General features: G+C 46.2%; 1 protein-coding gene across 2 annotated transcripts in view; it reads right to left on the reverse strand.

The window, feature by feature from the left end:
- Positions 1 to 17,536, reverse strand: part of MBOAT2 (membrane bound O-acyltransferase domain containing 2) — a 312,770-nt gene that overhangs the window by 225,960 nt on the left and 69,274 nt on the right. The window contains exon 1 of one of the 2 annotated variants that reach the window (XM_069728065.1): positions 8,816 to 8,837. The exons of the other annotated variant lie outside the window; for it this stretch is intronic. Within the exon in view, the coding sequence (XP_069584166.1) occupies positions 8,816 to 8,818 (3 nt within the window). The 5' untranslated portion in view covers positions 8,819 to 8,837. Of the gene's footprint in view, positions 1 to 8,815; positions 8,838 to 17,536 lie in introns of those variants that run through there. 2 annotated transcript variants of the gene reach the window in all.

Here is a 17,536-nt window from a genome sequence, read left to right on the forward strand (position 1 = left end):
AGGAAGACAGACTCAGGTGGAGCTAAATAGCAAGGCAGCCAACGAGCTCACCAAAACACCTGAGGGAGGAAGCCCAGAGACTGCAATACCACTTGTGACCACAGAAGTGAATTCAGCCACAGAATTCACAACACTCCCCCCTCTGCCTAAAGCCGTGGGGCTTGGCACTTTCTCCCACTAAACAAGGGATTCTTGATAGGGCATCCGCATTACCGTGCAGCTTTCCGGCCCGATGTTCCACATGGAAACTGAAGTCCTGCAGGGATAAGAACCAACGGGTGACCCTAGCATTTCTACCCTTCGTTTCCCTCATCCACCTAAGTGGGGCATGGTCGGATATCAGTCTAAATTTACGTCCCAGCAGATAGTACCGTAATGTGTCCACTGCCCATTTTATGGCCAAGCACTCCTTCTCAACGACTGAGTAGTTCTTTTCAGATGAGGACAGCTTCCTACTCAGAGAACAGGATGCTCCTCCCCATGTAGTTCTTGGGAAAGGACTGCTCCCACCCCAACATCTGAGGCATCTGTCTGAAGAATAAACTCTTTCTTGAAGTTTGGGGCCATCAGAACGGGTTGCTTACACAAAGCGTTTTTCATTTCTTGGAAGGCTGACTCTGTTTCTTCGGACCACTTAACCATTACTGGTTTTGTCCCTTTTAGCAGGTCAGTCAGAGGCGCAGCCATCGTGGCGAAGTTTGGGATGAACCTCCTGTAATATCCCACGATTCCCAGGAAGGCTTTAACTTGCTTTTTGGAAACTGGTTTTGGCCACGTTTGAATTGCCTCCACTTTACTGATTTGGGGTTTTATTTCTCCGTGACCCACTATGTATCCAAGGTACTTAGCTTCTTCTTTACCCAAGGCGCACTTCTTCGGGTTTATAGTAAACCCGGCCTCTCTTATAGCATCCAACACCGCTTGGACTTTCTCCAGATGACTCTCCCAGTCCGGGCTAAAGATGACGATATCATCTAGGTACGCAGCAGCGTAGGCCTTATGGGGTGCAAGGACTCCATCCATAGCCCTCTGGAAGGTCGCCGGAGCTCCCTGTAGGCCAAACGGCATCCGGGCATACTGGAAGCATCCATCAGGTGTCGAAAAGGCTGTCTTCTCCTTGGCTTCCTGCGCCATGGGGATCTGCCAATACCCCTTTGTCAGATCCAAGGTGGATATATATCTGGCGTGCCCAAGCCTTTCGATGAGCTCATCAACACGGGGCATGGGATAAGCGTCGAACTTGGAGACCTCATTCAACTTCCGATAGTCGTTGCAAAACCTCCACTCTCCATCAGGTTTTGGGACCAGGACAATTGGGCTTGACCAACCGCTCTTGGATTCCTCAATGACTCCAAGCCTCAACATACGCTCCACTGCCTTGGAGATAACTTCTCGACGAGCCTCAGGAATACGATAAGGTTTCACATTCACCCGCACATGGGGCTCTGTTAGGACCTCGTGCTCTATGACCTTCGTGTATCCTGGCAATTCTGAAAACAGGTCCCTGTTTTTCTGGAGTAACTCCCGGCACTGCTGTTTCTGGGTTTTCGATAGCGTCTCTGCTATAGTAACCGCTCCAACCTCACCTTCTGGGTTGCTTAATAATGACGGAGTTACTGTCGGCTCTCTATCTTGCCATGGCTTGATGAGGTTGACATGGTAAACTTGGAATGGTTTCCGTCTTCCTGGTTGGTGAATTTTATAATTTACCTCACCAAGTTTCTCGACAACCTCATATGGCCCTTGCCATTTGGCCAAGAACTTGCTTTCCACCGTTGGAACTAACACCAGAACTCGGTCTCCCGGATTGAACTGCCTCACTCTTGCAGACCGGTTGTAGACCCTGGCTTGAGCTTCTTGTGCTTGGAGAAGGTGTTCTTTCACGATAGGCATCACCTTTGCAATCCTCTGCTGCATCAGGGCCACATGCTCAATGACGCTTCTGTGGGGCGTGACTTCGGCTTCCCAGGTTTCCTTGGCTATATCCAGGAGTCCTCGTGGATGTCGGCCATATAGAAGCTCAAACGGTGAGAACCCTGTGGAGGCCTGTGGAACTTCACGAATGGAAAACATCAGATAGGGTAAGAGACAATCCCAGTCTCTACCGTCTTTCTCTATAGCTTTTCTCAGCATGCTCTTTAGAGTCTTGTTAAACCTCTCAACAAGACCATCTGACTGGGGATGGTACACCGAGGTCCTCAACTGGGAGATCTTCAGGGCTTTGCATAACTCCCTCATCACCTTGCTCATGAAAGGTGTACCCTGGTCAGTCAGGATCTCCTTTGGCAGACCTGTCCGGGAAAAGACATGGACCAACTCGCGGGCTATGCTCTTTGAGGAAGAATTCCTCAAGGGAATTGCCTCAGGATAGCGTGTGGCATAGTCCAGGATGACTAATATATACTGATGGCCCCGAGCTGATTTAACTAAGGGACCGACCAAGTCCATGGCAATTCTCTCGAACGGTACCTCAATAATGGGCAGTGGCACAAGGGGGTTCCGGAAATGAGGAGTAGGAGCAGTTAGCTGACATGTAGGGCAGGACCTGCAATAGTTCACTATTTCCCGGTGACACCCAGGCCAATAGAACCTCTGCACAACCCTTTCCTGCGTTTTTTCCACCCCTAGGTGTCCACCCAAGATGTGTGAATGGGCCATGTCCAACACTTTCCGTCTATACGGACCCGGCACTATCAACTGCTCTACCAACTCCTCCCTTATTTTCGTGACCCGGTACAACAATTCCCCCCTCAACAGAAAATGGGGAAATCTTTTGTCTGCCCCCGGCTCCTGTACCACCCCGTCAATAACTGTGACATTATTAAAGGCTTCCCTCAGAGTGGGGTCCCTATGTTGGGCAGTCCCAAAATTTTCACCGGTAACCTCTAACTCCAGAATGTCAGATGTAGGGGATACTTCCTCCTCATCCCCAACCAGAACACAAAAAGGAAAGCTGTCTGCCTCTGGGTGTGGCGATACCGTTCCAGGGTTCACTGGTTCCCTGCCAGGGAGCTCAGAACCCTTTCCCCACAAATCCCAAAACAAACAGAAATCCCGGCCAATAATTATAGGGTGCAACAAGTCCTGAACTACGCCGACCATGTGGGATTCAGTGCCACATGCCGTTTCAATGTCCACCCTGGCCATAGGGTAGTCCTTTGCATCACCATGTATGCACCGCACTCCGACCTTCTTTCCTGGGAGCAGGTGAAGAGGAAAAGTGGCCCTCACCAGGGTCACTAGGCTCCCCGAGTCTAACAGTGCCATTACTGCTTGACCGTTCACCTTTACGGGACACGCTTGAGGTCCCTCGTTGGATGGAGAGTTCACACTACAGACTGGATACGCATAGTATGAACAACGGCGTCCCATGCTGCAGTCCATCTGCTCAGTGGCTTGGGAACAACGGGCAGCTATATGTCCTGGCTTGTGGCACCTCCAACAAATAACATCACCCGTGGGGACCTTGGGCACCACCTCCCCCGCCCTTTGTGACCTTGGACGCACCACCCCTTTTTGGGACTCAGCTGCCCTCTGGGACCCCCAGTACGGCATGGGCTGCCTCCCGAAGGAGCCTTCCAACCCTTGGTATCTCTCAACCAGTCCGATCAGCTCGTCGGCATTCTGGGGATCACCCTGGGCAACCCAAGACTGTATAGGCCTCGGGAGGGAATGGACAAACCGATCCATCATCACCCGTTCTACCATCTGTGCAGGCGCAGAGGTCTCTGGCTGCAGCCATTTCTGGACCAGGTGCAACAGATCAAACCTTTGGGAACGAGGTGGTTTGTCCCGGTGATAGCACCAGGAGTGAACTCGCTGTGCCCTGACAGTCAGTGTCACCCCCAGACGTGCGAGAATCTCGGCTTTCAATTTGTGACACTCTTTGGCATCCTGCAAGGTCAAATCATAGTACGCCTTCTGGGGTTCTCCCGTCAGGTATGGCGCAAGTACCTCTGCCCACTGCTCTGGCGGAAGTTTTTCCCTCTCAGCGACCCTCTCAAACACCGTCAGGAAGGCCTCAACATCATCCCCGGGAGTCATTTTCTGCAATGCGCGTCTTACCGTCTTCCGGACGTGGGTGTCATCAGCCAAACCTGGGGTTGGGGCGCTCGCCTTGCCCTGGATGGCGGTTGCCAGAAGCTGCATCTGCTGCTGATGCTCCTGCTGGCTCTGTTGTAACTGCTGCCGTTGCTCCTGCTGGCTTTGCTGCATCTGCTGCCGTTGCTCCTGCTGGTTCTGTTGTATCTGCTGCTGGCTCTGTTGTATCTGCTGCATCAACAGCCTGTTGGTCTCTTGCTGCCTTTGCTCCTGCTGGACCAAGTGTTTCAGCAGGTCCTCCATTTTCTCCGGCAATGCTTGCTGGCTTGCAACAGCCTTGACCCAGGACATTAAAAAATAAACTCACGTCTCCGCTGGGAACGCTGCTCGCAGGTCTCCACCAATTGTAGCGATTTCACTCACTCAGCTGCGACGGCTGACACTCAGGAGACGTGTTCCTTTAAAGTTCACTGGGTTTATTGCTTCATAAACCATGTGGCAAAACAACAGAAAGCAAAATAGCCTTTAGTTCAGGCAAAGGAAAACAAGGGTCCAGTTCATCCGGCTCAGTCCTGAAGCCGAACACACTCAGGAGGGTTTCACCTCCACACATATCTGCTGTGTAAAGGATTAGCCTGTCTTATATAGGACTAACCACACCCAGTAATCTATCACATGATTAGCCATGTGGTCTGACATCACCACAGGTCCTGAAACACAAATATATGGTTATATAAAACAACGCAATATTCCGGGCTACATTACAGCAACAAGGCACTTATGTGGCACATACCTCCCATCGACTACACACCCTTTAGCCATGCTACAATATATATAAATAATCGGCAGCACTCACCGATCTTCAAAGCAGGTAATTCTTTATTGCAGTAAAATCTTCACAGCCCGGGGGTGCATATACAGCGGAGTGTACAGGTCAAACGACGGCAGTTTTGCGCTGCTAAAGCGCTTCAACAGGTTTGAGATATAATATATATATATATATATATATATATATATATATATATATATATATATATATAGATAGATAGATAGATAGATAGATAGATAGATTTTTTTTAAATTTTTTTTTACCTTAGCCATAGACAGAGCGCACCGAGCCATATTTACATTTAGAAGAAATGACCATGTGTGCATATTACGGTACTACCAAGATGTAGATCCTAAACTGCGGCTTTCTATATTTATCCCATAACTTATCTTTTATAAGTGACTTTTTCGGTAGAGGAACCAGTGTGTAAAAACCGTGATGGTAGGCAGACAAATGCAAGTGCAGACTGATGCCGAAAACAAGCCTCACCTCAGATCCAATATACCAAGGTTCCTAAAAAGGTAACCATCAGGTTTGGATTACATGGTGACTTTGGCCACAATACAATTCTCATGGCCGATGAGAGCTGTATGCCACTGGAAGGATTCTGGCTTTTGCAACTTGCTGATCACGATAGATCCCAATGACTGACGATGTAGCAGCAACATGGCGCAATCTTTGGCTAAGAGACCTGTATCGCAACCAGAGTCACCATGTAGCCCAAGCCTTACCCAACTATTAGGTGATTCATTAATATTACATCCTAATCCCAGCATTTAACCTTTTTTAACGATCCTGTTACAAATTTCAGCATAAATCAACCTTTTTGAGTCTAAGGCTATGCGCACATGTTGTGGCAGATTTTTCAGCACTGTTTTTGCAAAGTCCGCAGGTAAATCGCACTGCGGATTACCCGCGGATTTACCGCATTTTTTTTTGCGGGTTTTTGTGCAGATTCCACCTGTGATTTGACACCTGCAGGTTCCTATTGTGGTGTAGGTGTAAACCGCGGCGGGATCCGCACAAAGAATGAACATGCTGCAGAATAAACAACGCTGCGTTTCCGCATGTTTTTTTTCTGCAGCATGTGCACTGCGGATTTTGTTTTCCATACGTTAACATGGTACTGTACAACACATGGAAAACCGCTGCAGATCCGCAGCGTCAAATCCGCTGCGGATCCGCAGCAAAATCCACAACGTGTGCACATAGCCTTATGAGGAAAGGAAATGAAACAGAATGAGAAACTTGCCAAAACAACCTATATGTTCTATGCAGCGCCCCAGAGTCCTGGTCGTTGCAGTAATGTCGCTCTGCCACTAAGGGGAGCGATGTTATGTCTGATTGCACTAAAGGAGTTCATCTGACCAGGTATCACAGTCACACTACAATTCACACTCCAGCCACCAGGGGGAGCAAAAGGCACTATGTACTAGGCCGCTCCTCACGCTGGTAAAACTGGAGGTTGGATAGGAACTTAGGGAGAATGCAGCCTGGGAGAGCTCCAGGGAGGACCTGTCAGAACTGGGAATCTGGCAGGTACCTAGCAGAAAGGACAGACAGTTACGGGACCGCGCCTGCAGTACCTTGCGGCGGCATCCCAAGAAAGGGCACGAAGCGAAGGATATTGTGGAGAAGTGAGAAGCGGGATCATAGTAGGAAGGAGATAGAACCAGAAGGAGTCGTGTCCCGAAGACTGTGGCAACATCCTTCTGAGGCGCGTAGCCGGAGCACCGAGGAAGTAACAGTCTCCACGCATTACTTCAAACAGTGGCAGGACAGTTAATTACAGGTTGGCTGTCTACCATACATCACCTAAGAAGGACATAGGAGGCAATCGTGGGAGAGGGGCGACACTAGGGTTCCAGAATAACTCCAGGCCTACCTGTCATAAAGGTGCGTCCTAGCCATAACAAACTTGGGGGACGGAGAGAGAAAGATCTAGAAAGAACGAGAATAGAAGTTGTGAGGACTATCCCGAATGCCCAGCAGGGAAGAACTACAACACACAGGTGCTAATGGTAGGCAACGATTTCCACCTGCAAAGGGAACTCTGGATGTGCCTTCGGACCGGCCGGTCTCAGACAGCCCTGTGAGCAGTGCTCTGGATTGAGGATCCTGAAACCTTCAGTAAAAGTTAAAGAGACTGCAACCTTGTGTCCTCGTTATTCCTCGCACCACGCACCATCACCTTTTATTGGACGCCCCTTAGCAGGGTCACGGACCGGGTCCAGCCACCGTGACCACCCTGGACCGAGTACCCCGCGGGCCTGCGTCTGGGGGCGCTCCATTCTACACTGGCTTAACGTGATCATACCCGATGTTTGAATGTTGCACATATTCATGTTGCCAATCACAAAAGCGCAAAAGTCAGCGGCCATAGAAAATACGTAATAAAATATGGACTGTGGCTGTTCGTATTATCGCTCCTATATTAAAAATGGAAAGTGCCGGAGGCTAGAATCAAGTCCCAATGCTATTGCTATGCACCATATTACAGTGGGGGACTTATAGGGGAGATCTGGATAGCATTTCCTTGGGGGGGGGGGATACATTGTGCATTAGAAAATTGCACTAATTCCTTATTGCAATAATTTCCCCTTAAGGGAACCTGTCACACTGAGCCATCGGTGTGATCTTCCAGCATCACATCATACTGCAATTACCACTATACTATATTGCATTTTTACGGATACATTGCCATTATTAACATAGGAAATTCTATTTTGTCTTGTACATGTTATCTGCTAATGTATAAAAATGGATGCCGTACAGATGTCAAATATGAACATATGGGTGGCATACAATGACAATGATGAAAAATTGTCCATTTCCATTTTTTAAAGGATTAAAAAAAAAAAAATATGAGATGATTTTTCTTTCATATGCTCACGTGAACTTATTAGTTAGCATTAGTGCTTATTAATGTCTTCGATAGGAGTGTCACCAGAGTCAGATGTCAAATTTTTCCATCAGAGTTTGGTCAGAGTGTCATAGTTTTTTCTTGGGTGAAAAAGATTGTTGGAGGTTTCTCAAGCTTCTATCAGACGGTCCATAAAAAAAAAAAAAACGGACAGCACATGGATGGCATCAGAGTGCTGTCCAATTTTTTCACAGATCCATAGGCTTACATTGGCGAGTGTGATCAATATCGAACAGGTTTCCGTGCCTTTGTGCCGACCACTCGGTCTGAAGAAATAAATCGGACATGTGAACTTCCTCATAGAATTCATACCTGTGCTGGTCTATCAGTGAAAAACACTGAGAAAATCGTCAGAATGAGCCCTAAGGCCGGGGTCAGTCGAGTATGAAAAATCATCCGGTAAGAATCTAGGAAACTCAGATGACTGCCATTCATGTGTCCGTATTTAATGTCCGGGAGGCATCGGATTTTATTCAGTGTACATGATCAAATACAGTTTCATATATTAATAATGGCAATGTACCTGTAGAAATCGGATCCCATAAAGTGATTTTTTTTGCGCACTCATAGGTTTAAATAGACTCGGTCCACATGAATAACTGTCATCTGAACAGCTCTATTGAATTACTAATACGCCTGTCTGAACCCGGCCTAAAGGAAATTATTTTACACATTTGTGGCAAACAAGACAGAAATGCTCCAACTCCGAGGCCTCATGAGGATCCATTTTCAAAATGTGAGTGATGCCGAATATCATAGACATGACCCCATTAACCTTCTCAGCGACTGTTTATTAGTGTGAAGAACTATTAATTGTCGGTAAGTGACACTTGCTTTCATGAATTAGGAAAGTGAAGAAGATGAATGCCTTGTGTTCATGAACTTGAGAGCTGTCAGACATCAGCCCGGTTGATTTTTAGGTTATTAAAAAGAAAATCTGTAAGTTGGGAGGTGCTAGAAATGCCAAAACATGCCCATCATCCCCTCTAAATATCATTCAGGTGAGAAGGTAAAAAAAGTACCATGGAATCACATCACCGGAGGGAAGCAATACTGTTTTTGTCCTTGAACTCCCTCACTGGAGGCTTTGCCTCCACCACATTTCTGGCACTCATTTGACACTGGAGTAACCTTCTTCTGTAGATGCACAATGCATAGTTTTTTCAGGCTACGTTCATGTGAGCAGGTTGGAAGATGCAGTAAGGGCTCGGAGGCAGAGCAAGGGTTAACGTGGGGTTTACTTTTACAGGTATACTCCTCGCAGGGAGAAAATGGGGAAAACTGTATACTTGAACAAGAGATTTGGAACTTGGGGGTAACAGGGGTAGTGAATAGGGTAGGAAGTTCAAGAATAGCAAACTTATCAGTCCGAAGACGTCAGAATCCGGTTCTCGGGTTGTGAGCATAGGCGCCAATGCCGTGGCACATATGAGGTCCGGTGTAGTCCTGGAGAAGATGTCGTCCTGCATCCTGCCGGTGGTGGTGATTCCTCGTGATCCGGTGGATGTTCAGCGAGACAAGAAATGACGAGCAGGGTAGAACAGTCTTTTTCCTTGTCAGAGTCCAGAGACAGGGTACAATGGAAAGCAGGTATAACGGCAAACCCTTCACAGCGGGTGACCCCCGATTCCTCGTCAGTGCGTGGGCGCGTCTATGTCTTGACAGTGTGACTTATCACTCATGCTCAGCACTGTCAGTGGGGACCGGATGTGTCTGTCAGCAGTCTCTGGTAGCAGACCCTTCTGGCTTGGGCCTACTCTGTCGGGATGCTCTACAGTTGGAGCCCTGACACTGCCCTCCTGTGCGATGCACGTTCCCACTAAGACTGACTGATTTCCAGCGCACTGCAGGTCTTTTATCTTGGCTGCGCTCCCTACTCTAGAGTGCAAAGGTCGGTCAGGGACCTTATGCTTCCCCCCCCCCATGCAACCTGGGTGACAGTCTCGACAGTTACAGATCTGTCACGAAGTAGGTTTGCCCGAGTCGGGTCTTCTCCTTACATTCACACTTCTGTTCGGACGTTCCGTTTGTCTATTCAGTTTTGATTTTAGAATGGAAGGAAAAGAAAAAAAAAAAATGCGAAGCATGCAGAGTTTTTTTTTTCCCTTTCTAAAAATGGATTTTACCTAGACAGAAGGCTGGACTGGCCAACGCTAGATGGACTAGTCCAGCAGTGGGCCACATCAGCCTTCGGGCGACTATGCACCCTAGCGAGGCAGACTACAGACAACTATTCGACGATGGCCCATAGACTGCAGTAGAGCTCGGCGTGGGAGCGGGGTGAGGTCAGTATTAGACTCAGGGGACCTTATTACAAAAAAAGTGGCACACTAGAGGTTGTTATCAAAAGGAGGGGGCCACACTTGGGGAGTCATTATAAAGCAGGGTATGAACACTACAGGGTCATTATTAAAAGATCATTGTCAAAAAAAAAAAGGGGAAATACACTAGGGGATGGGGTCATTACAATGAGAAGAGGCACACTGGAGGGTCATAATCAAAAGGTAAGGAGGCACTTTGGGAGGGTCAATACCAAAAGGAGGGGAGGGACACTGGGGAGCATCATAATCATAAGGAGGGGAAGCTGGAAGTCATTATGAATTCGTGGGGAGACACATTGGGGGTCTTTATCAGAAGGTGGGGAGGCACAATGGGAGATCATTAGTAAAAGGAGGGATTATACAGGTCACGAAAGGATGAAAAGATCGGTATAACAATTATAGCAGCACAGGGGGACAATACTACTATAAGGGCTGTAAAAATAAACAGTGGGGAAAATACGTATTTGATACACTGCTGATTTTTGCAAGTTTTCGCACCTACAAAGAATGGAGAGCTGTGTAAATTTTATCGTAGGTACACTTCACCTGTTGTATGATTTTCAGATAATTAATTTGCATTGTCTACTATCGATTAAGGTATTAATGGTGGTCTGAGGAATGTTCTGTCACACTGAATACACTTGGGCAAATCATCATGATCCTCTGCTGACAGCTCCTTTGCAATTAACGACCAATGATGTCGCAGATGTACTCGATGGTAGACAAGTCTGGAGATGACATGGTAGCACATTTAGACCACGTAAGCTGCCCACAGTACCACGATTAACATGTGAATATCACAATTCCATAACTTTTCCTTCTTAATGCTACAAACTCAATGTTGAGGATTGCACGAACAAGAAGAGTAATAAATGGCAGCTCCAGTATCCAGACGAGCACTCGCTGCCAGTGAGGTCGATAATTTGCAGACGTGATTGGCCCGAAAATACATACGAAACTGGGCATAAAGAATGTCAGCTGATAGAATACCCCTGATATAAGTGCAGGTTTGATATCGGTGATCGTTGCTTCACATACACAATCTACAAGATAAGTCATTATTCCAGTCTCCCGTGCAGGCGATCGCCTTTTATGTGCAGGTTCTTTCAGAGAAGTGAATTATCAACATTACCTTATGGAAATGTCACAGGAGAAGGCTGGGAACAGAGGTAGAGTACACGGATAACCATGACAACCAGCGCAGCATTAAATCAGAACGTCAATCTGACAAACATCTCCTCGCAGCGTGAGCAGCGCTCAGAACCTTGTTCTAACAAAAGTTTTCTTATTTTAACAACTCAAAGCTAAACATGAAGAAACGCAGCGCTGACATCTTACTAAGCATCACTGTCTGCGCGCTCCATGATGGGCTGGAGAATTCAGGTGATGGGACTTTAATCATAATCCCAATTATTAAATGATTCATGGATTATTTGCATCTTGACTTTTACTGGTTTGAAAGAAAATGGCGCATCCTGTAGCGAATGAGGAGATGCACAGCCGCACAGAAGATTTTACAGAACAGTTCTGCTGTCCGTCTAATTGTGCAGGTATTGTGCGTAGTTGCGGAGATGTGAATCGTTCAAGGTGTGAATGACGGCAATGAGCGATGGGGGCAAACAGTTTGGGAGCTGAAGCACTTTGCTTGTATTCATACTGGCACTACAAAAATGGTTTTTAGACGCAAGGCCGGTGTCACGTTTCTGACATTCACGGTCCAAGTAGAGATGTCAATGCAGCGCCCCAGAGTCCTGGTCGTTGCAGTAATGTCGCTCTGCCACTAAGGGGAGTGATGTTATGTCTGATTGCACTAAAGGAGTTCACCTGACCAGGTATCACAGTCACACATTACACTTCACACTCCGGCCACCATATATATATGTGATTCCTAGAAGTGTGTCCTAGAAGTGTGTCATAGAAGTGTGAAGATTACAGCAGAATTAAAACCTGAAAGATGTATTCAGACTGTGCCCTGCTACCTGCCACCATCGCACTCTAACAAGCATCTCTATTCTTCCGACAGGTATGTTCATCCACCCAGCTCTCCTGCTGTCGGTCACACATACATACATACATACATACATACATACATATTTAATTACTAGATGGTGGCCCGATTCTAATGCATCGGGTATTCTAGAATATGCATGTCCACATAGTATATTGCCCAGTCACATAGTATATTGCCCAGTCACATAGTATATTGCCCAGTCACATAGTATATTGCCCAGTCACATAGTATATTGCCCAGTCACATAGTATATTGCCCAGTCACATAGTATATTGCCCAGTCACATAGTATATTGCCCAGTCACATAGTATATTGCCCAGTCACATAGTATATTGCCCAGTCACATAGTATATTGCCCAGTCACGTAGTATATTGCCCAGCCACGTAGTATATTGCCCAGTCACGTAGTATATTGCCCAGCCACGTAGTATATTGCCCAGTCACATAGTATATTGCCCAGTCACATAGTATACTGCACAGAGCCACGTAGTATACAGCACAGACACATAGTATACTGCCCAGTCATGTAGTATATTGGCCAGTCACGTAGTATATTGCCCAGTCACATAGTATATTGCCCAGTCACATAGTATATTGCCCAGCCACGTATGTAACAGGTTAAAAAATAAAAAAAGAAACATATATTCACCTTCCGAGGGCCCCTTGTAGTCCTGTCGCCTGTGTGCGGTGCACGCGGCAGCTTCCGGTCCCAGGGTTGGTATGAGCGCAGGACCTGTGATGACATTGCGGTCACATGACCGTAACGTCATGGCAGGTCCTTCTCACAACCTGCCATTTGCACTACCGAGGACAGAGCGCGACATCGCGCATTTTGCCACGACCAATCAGCGACTTGGATTCCATGACAGACAGAGGCCGCGACCAATGAATATCCGTGACAGACAGAAAGACGGAAGTGACCCTTAGATAATTATATAGTAGATTTGGTTTTAAAACGGTGTACAGTTGTATTTTATAATGCGATTTTAGCATGAGCTTTTACATAGAGAACTGCTGTATGTAAAACCTCATGTTAAAATCGCATTGCATACGCATGTCATACGGATGTTCTAAGGAGGAAAAAAAACAAACAAACAAAAAAAACACGGAAATCGCATTACACTCGCATAGCACTCATCCGTTTTTTCAGTCCGGAAATCGGACCTTTTTCCTTGCAAATGGATACAAGCCCTTAGGAGGAGCTGTAGGATAGCTCTGCAGCCTGATTCTTCTATAAATTTCCATGTTCTCAGGATTCTGAAGAAAACTAGACGAGGACCACATCCCTCTGCGTTTTTTCCTCTGTGTTATTCCCACCAATTCATCAGACGGATAATGTATTTGATCTGCCTCACAAATATATTCTGTCACAGTGGACTAATCTACTCAGTGAAAGTAAAATGTGACGCCTGACCTGCTCGCCGTCTCTCTAGGGTTTTATGGAGCTTCCAGGATTAGTAATGAGCTTTGAGGAATAACATGGAGAAGAAGAAAAAAAAAATCAAAAACGTAATTCGCAGGACGGCCATCAGTCAATTCTAATTAAAAAAAAAAAAAAAGTTTTCATAACAGCATTATCCTAAAATAGAGAGAAAACTATCCCCGAAAACAGCCCCCTCCCCAGCTACACGCATAATAATCCCCTCTATACACATATTACACCATGAATTAAAAAAATTGGATACACAGATGTAGCGGCCAGAAGCCAGATTGTCATCTGTGGCTGTATGTAATCCTGATGCACTAAGGCTCTGAGGCCCCAATGCATGCGCCGTACCAGGGCAGCTCAGTTACCGTGTGCCAACGGTGTCTTCCTCAAAGTCCCATGGCTCAGGTGTGCCCACTACCTCGGTTTCCCCTGTAGCTACACCCCTGGGTCTGTGATTATCTTAGGTTGGTTCAGTAGAGCCACTGGAAGTCTGGGTGTTGTGGGCGCATGGCTGGCTTCAGCCGAATGTTGACCTTCTTGGAGGACCTAACCGGCTGCATGCCTAGCTTTGGGCAAGACCTGCATGTCCTCACATGCATGTTCTTGCCCGTCAAATGGGTAAGAATAATGTTTCATAGCCGGTTCCTACAAACTTGTGCTACTGCATCAGGTTGGCATACAGCTACACATCATGTTCCCACGAGCCACATGTGGCTCCTCAGTTGCAGGTTGGGTATCCCTGTTATAGAGCATGCAGACCGGTCAGTTTAGTGCAACACTTTGGGTTATCTAGCAGTGACCAACAGGTGGATTCCCTCCAAAACCATCATCTTCTTCAAGCTCTACAGGTGCATCACTGACCCCACCAGTCTCCTACTACTGATCCTGAACTTGGACACCACTCATTCCCTATATGTGGGATATATTTAATGCAAGCGAGAAAAAAAAGTGAGAAGCTCCTTGTTGATCCTGGCAGGATAGAAGTTTAAGCATATTACCTAAACATCCATCCTCAGGTCTCTTAGTTTTTCCTTACTTACGTGTTTTTGTTTTTTTCTGCAGAAATAATCTTTGGGATGTTGCTCCATAGTTTTTGATCGACATGTGCCATGTGGTTTCTTGCGTGTATGGTGTTCCTTCTTGATATGTATGTGTTCTAACATTGATTATTCATCACCTGTTTCACAAATGACATTTCCTCTCTTGAGCAGGATATCAAGTTTGGAGTTCAGTTTTTTCACTCATTATGATTCAGACCAGGGCCGGACTGGCCATCGGGCACTTCTGGCAAATGCCAGAAGGGCCGGTGCCAGGAGTGGGCCGCTGCCGCTATCAGCGGTGCCAGGGCCGACTAATCCCGCCTGGGCCAACTCACCCCTCCCCGATCGCTCGCCCCACATTCAACTATACCGGCGTCATAGGTCATAGATGCCGGTATAGTTGAATGCAATGATTGAGGAGAGAGCGTCTGCTGTCGCTCCCTCTCCCATCATTCCCCGCTCTGCCTCGCTCTGACACTGCGGGTGCGCGATGACGTCATATCATCGTGTACCTGCTGTGTGGCGGGCAGACTGCAGCTGCTGAGACTGGAGTCGGGATCAGCACGGGGCACATGGAGAGGTGAAGAGTGTTTTTTTTTTTTTTTAATATATCAACGAGTGATAACTGGATTGTGGAGCAATTGCGGGAGGCTGCATTACATTCTATGGGGGCTGGGCTGCATTACATTCTATGGGGGGCTACATAATATTCCATGGGGTTGTAATATATTCTCGTTGGGAGGTGGGCTGTGTTACATTCTATGGGGGGCTGTATTACATTCTATGGGAGGCTGTATTACATTCTATGGAGAGCTGCATTATACTATATGAGGATGGCTGCATTGTATTCTATGGAGGGGCTACATTATATTCTGCATTATACTCTATGAGGGGGCTACCATATATTATATATGCAGGGGCTGCATTATACTATATGAGGGGGCTTGAAGACACAAAAACGCACAGGAAGGTCAAAAATACTCTGTTGTAAAAATGTCACAGTAAATAAGCAAGTACTAGTCAAAAAATGAAAAAAATACAGGGTATTTAGTGAATACTTTTTTTGCAAAAAAATGTATGTTAAGCTGCTCCACTTGCACATTTGCATTGTAGCTGTTCCATCCTGCATGTCCACATGTATATTTTTTCTCTCTGAACCCTGCTTATACAGGTACTATACAGATGATCAGGTTTTTAAATACATCAGATAGGGATTATGTACATTAGATAGGACTGCTCTATTATGGGTATACCTTGGCGATTGGTGGAGCAGCTTAACATACGTTTTTTTGCAAAAAAAAGTATTAACTAAATACCCTGTATTTTTTTCATTTTTTGACTAGTACTTGCTTATTTACTGTGACTTTTTTACAACAGTATTTTTGACCTCCCTGTGCGTTTTTGTGTCTTCAAGTTCTTTGGTGGTGTGAACAGGTTTCTACAGACTTGTTCACTATGCAAGTAGCCCATGTGTTTTTGGTTCTATATATGAGGGGGCTGCATTATACAATATATTCTGTGGGGTGGCTGCATTATACTCTGGAGTGGCATCATTATACTATATGTGGGCTGCATTATACTGTATCGAGGACTATGAGGAATACATTATACTATATGAAGAACTATGGGGTGCATTATACTATGGGAAGTGAATTGTACTACATGGATGACAACGGCGGTGCATTATACTATATGGAACACTGAGGAATGTATTATACTATTTGGAGGACTGAGGAGTGTATTATGCTATATGGAGGACTGTGGCAGTACATTATACTATATGGAGGACTGAGGAGTGTATTATACTATATGGAGGAATTGCAGTGTATTTTAATATATGGAGGACTATGAGGAGTGTATTATACTATATGGAGGACTATGGGGAGTGCATTATACTATATGGAGGACTATGGGGAGTGCATTATACTATATGGAGGACTGAGATGCACATTTTAATATATGGAGGACTATGGGGTGTATTACACTAAACAAGCAAAATGCTGCCTATTCATCGAGTGATTGGATTGTTTATGTGGGAACAGAAATCCTTGTTCTCCGCGGCACATCGCCGGTGTAAACTGTAGATGTGCTGCTGATAACATGATACTGTATGGGGACAGATTGATCTAATTGTGATTGTTCTGTTCCCTTCATTCTTCCTCAGTTCGCGTAAAGAGGCCGGGAAACAAGCAAACTACTTCAGTATTGTCGATCACACTTGTTTAGAGGCCTGAGATCAGTGCATGTAAATACAGCAGAAATGCTTTGCAGGGAGACCAGGCAATGATGATGACAGTTGTAGTTAGCACCCGGCGCCTGGAAATAGCGCTAACTCTACTGCTTTTCCCAGCCGCCAGAGCATTTAATTCTCAAATGTGTAATGATTTTTAGGGTTGAAGTCAGCTGCTATCAATCCCTGGTGTAAGTAATGGAGAGGTGTCTATCAGACGCCCCCACAACTAGCCCAGACCTGGCGAGACCCAGCGACTCTGAAGAGCAGTGATGGTAGTAACAATACTCCTCTTCACAGTCGCCGAGCTCAGCGCAAGACCCGGAATATTTTAAGAGCGGTGACGTTACGGATGTCACCGCTCTTCAGAGTGACCAGGTCTCGTGCTGCACAGCGGAACCAAAAGTGGTTGTAGGCAAAGTTTATGGAGCATCAGAATGAGGTTCCATAGCCTTTGGTTGTCTCATCCCTTCATTATCTACGAGATCTAGTTATGTAGGTAAAGTAGCGGCTTTTCTTGGTACTGCAACTAAAAGCAATATATAGGACTGAGCTGTAATGCGGGATACAGCTGTGATAATATGTTATATAGTCGTGTTACACTCCCCTCACTTCTTGTAACCTACAAGTGTACAAAGATATTATACAGTCACCATGTGACAAGTGGGCCTGTGTAACTTCAAACGCCAGGGCTGAATTTTAGTCCCAGTCC

Source organism: Ranitomeya imitator, chromosome 5 (genome assembly GCF_032444005.1).
Source record: "Ranitomeya imitator isolate aRanImi1 chromosome 5, aRanImi1.pri, whole genome shotgun sequence".
In the NCBI taxonomy this organism is placed as follows: Eukaryota; Metazoa; Chordata; class Amphibia; order Anura; family Dendrobatidae; genus Ranitomeya; species Ranitomeya imitator.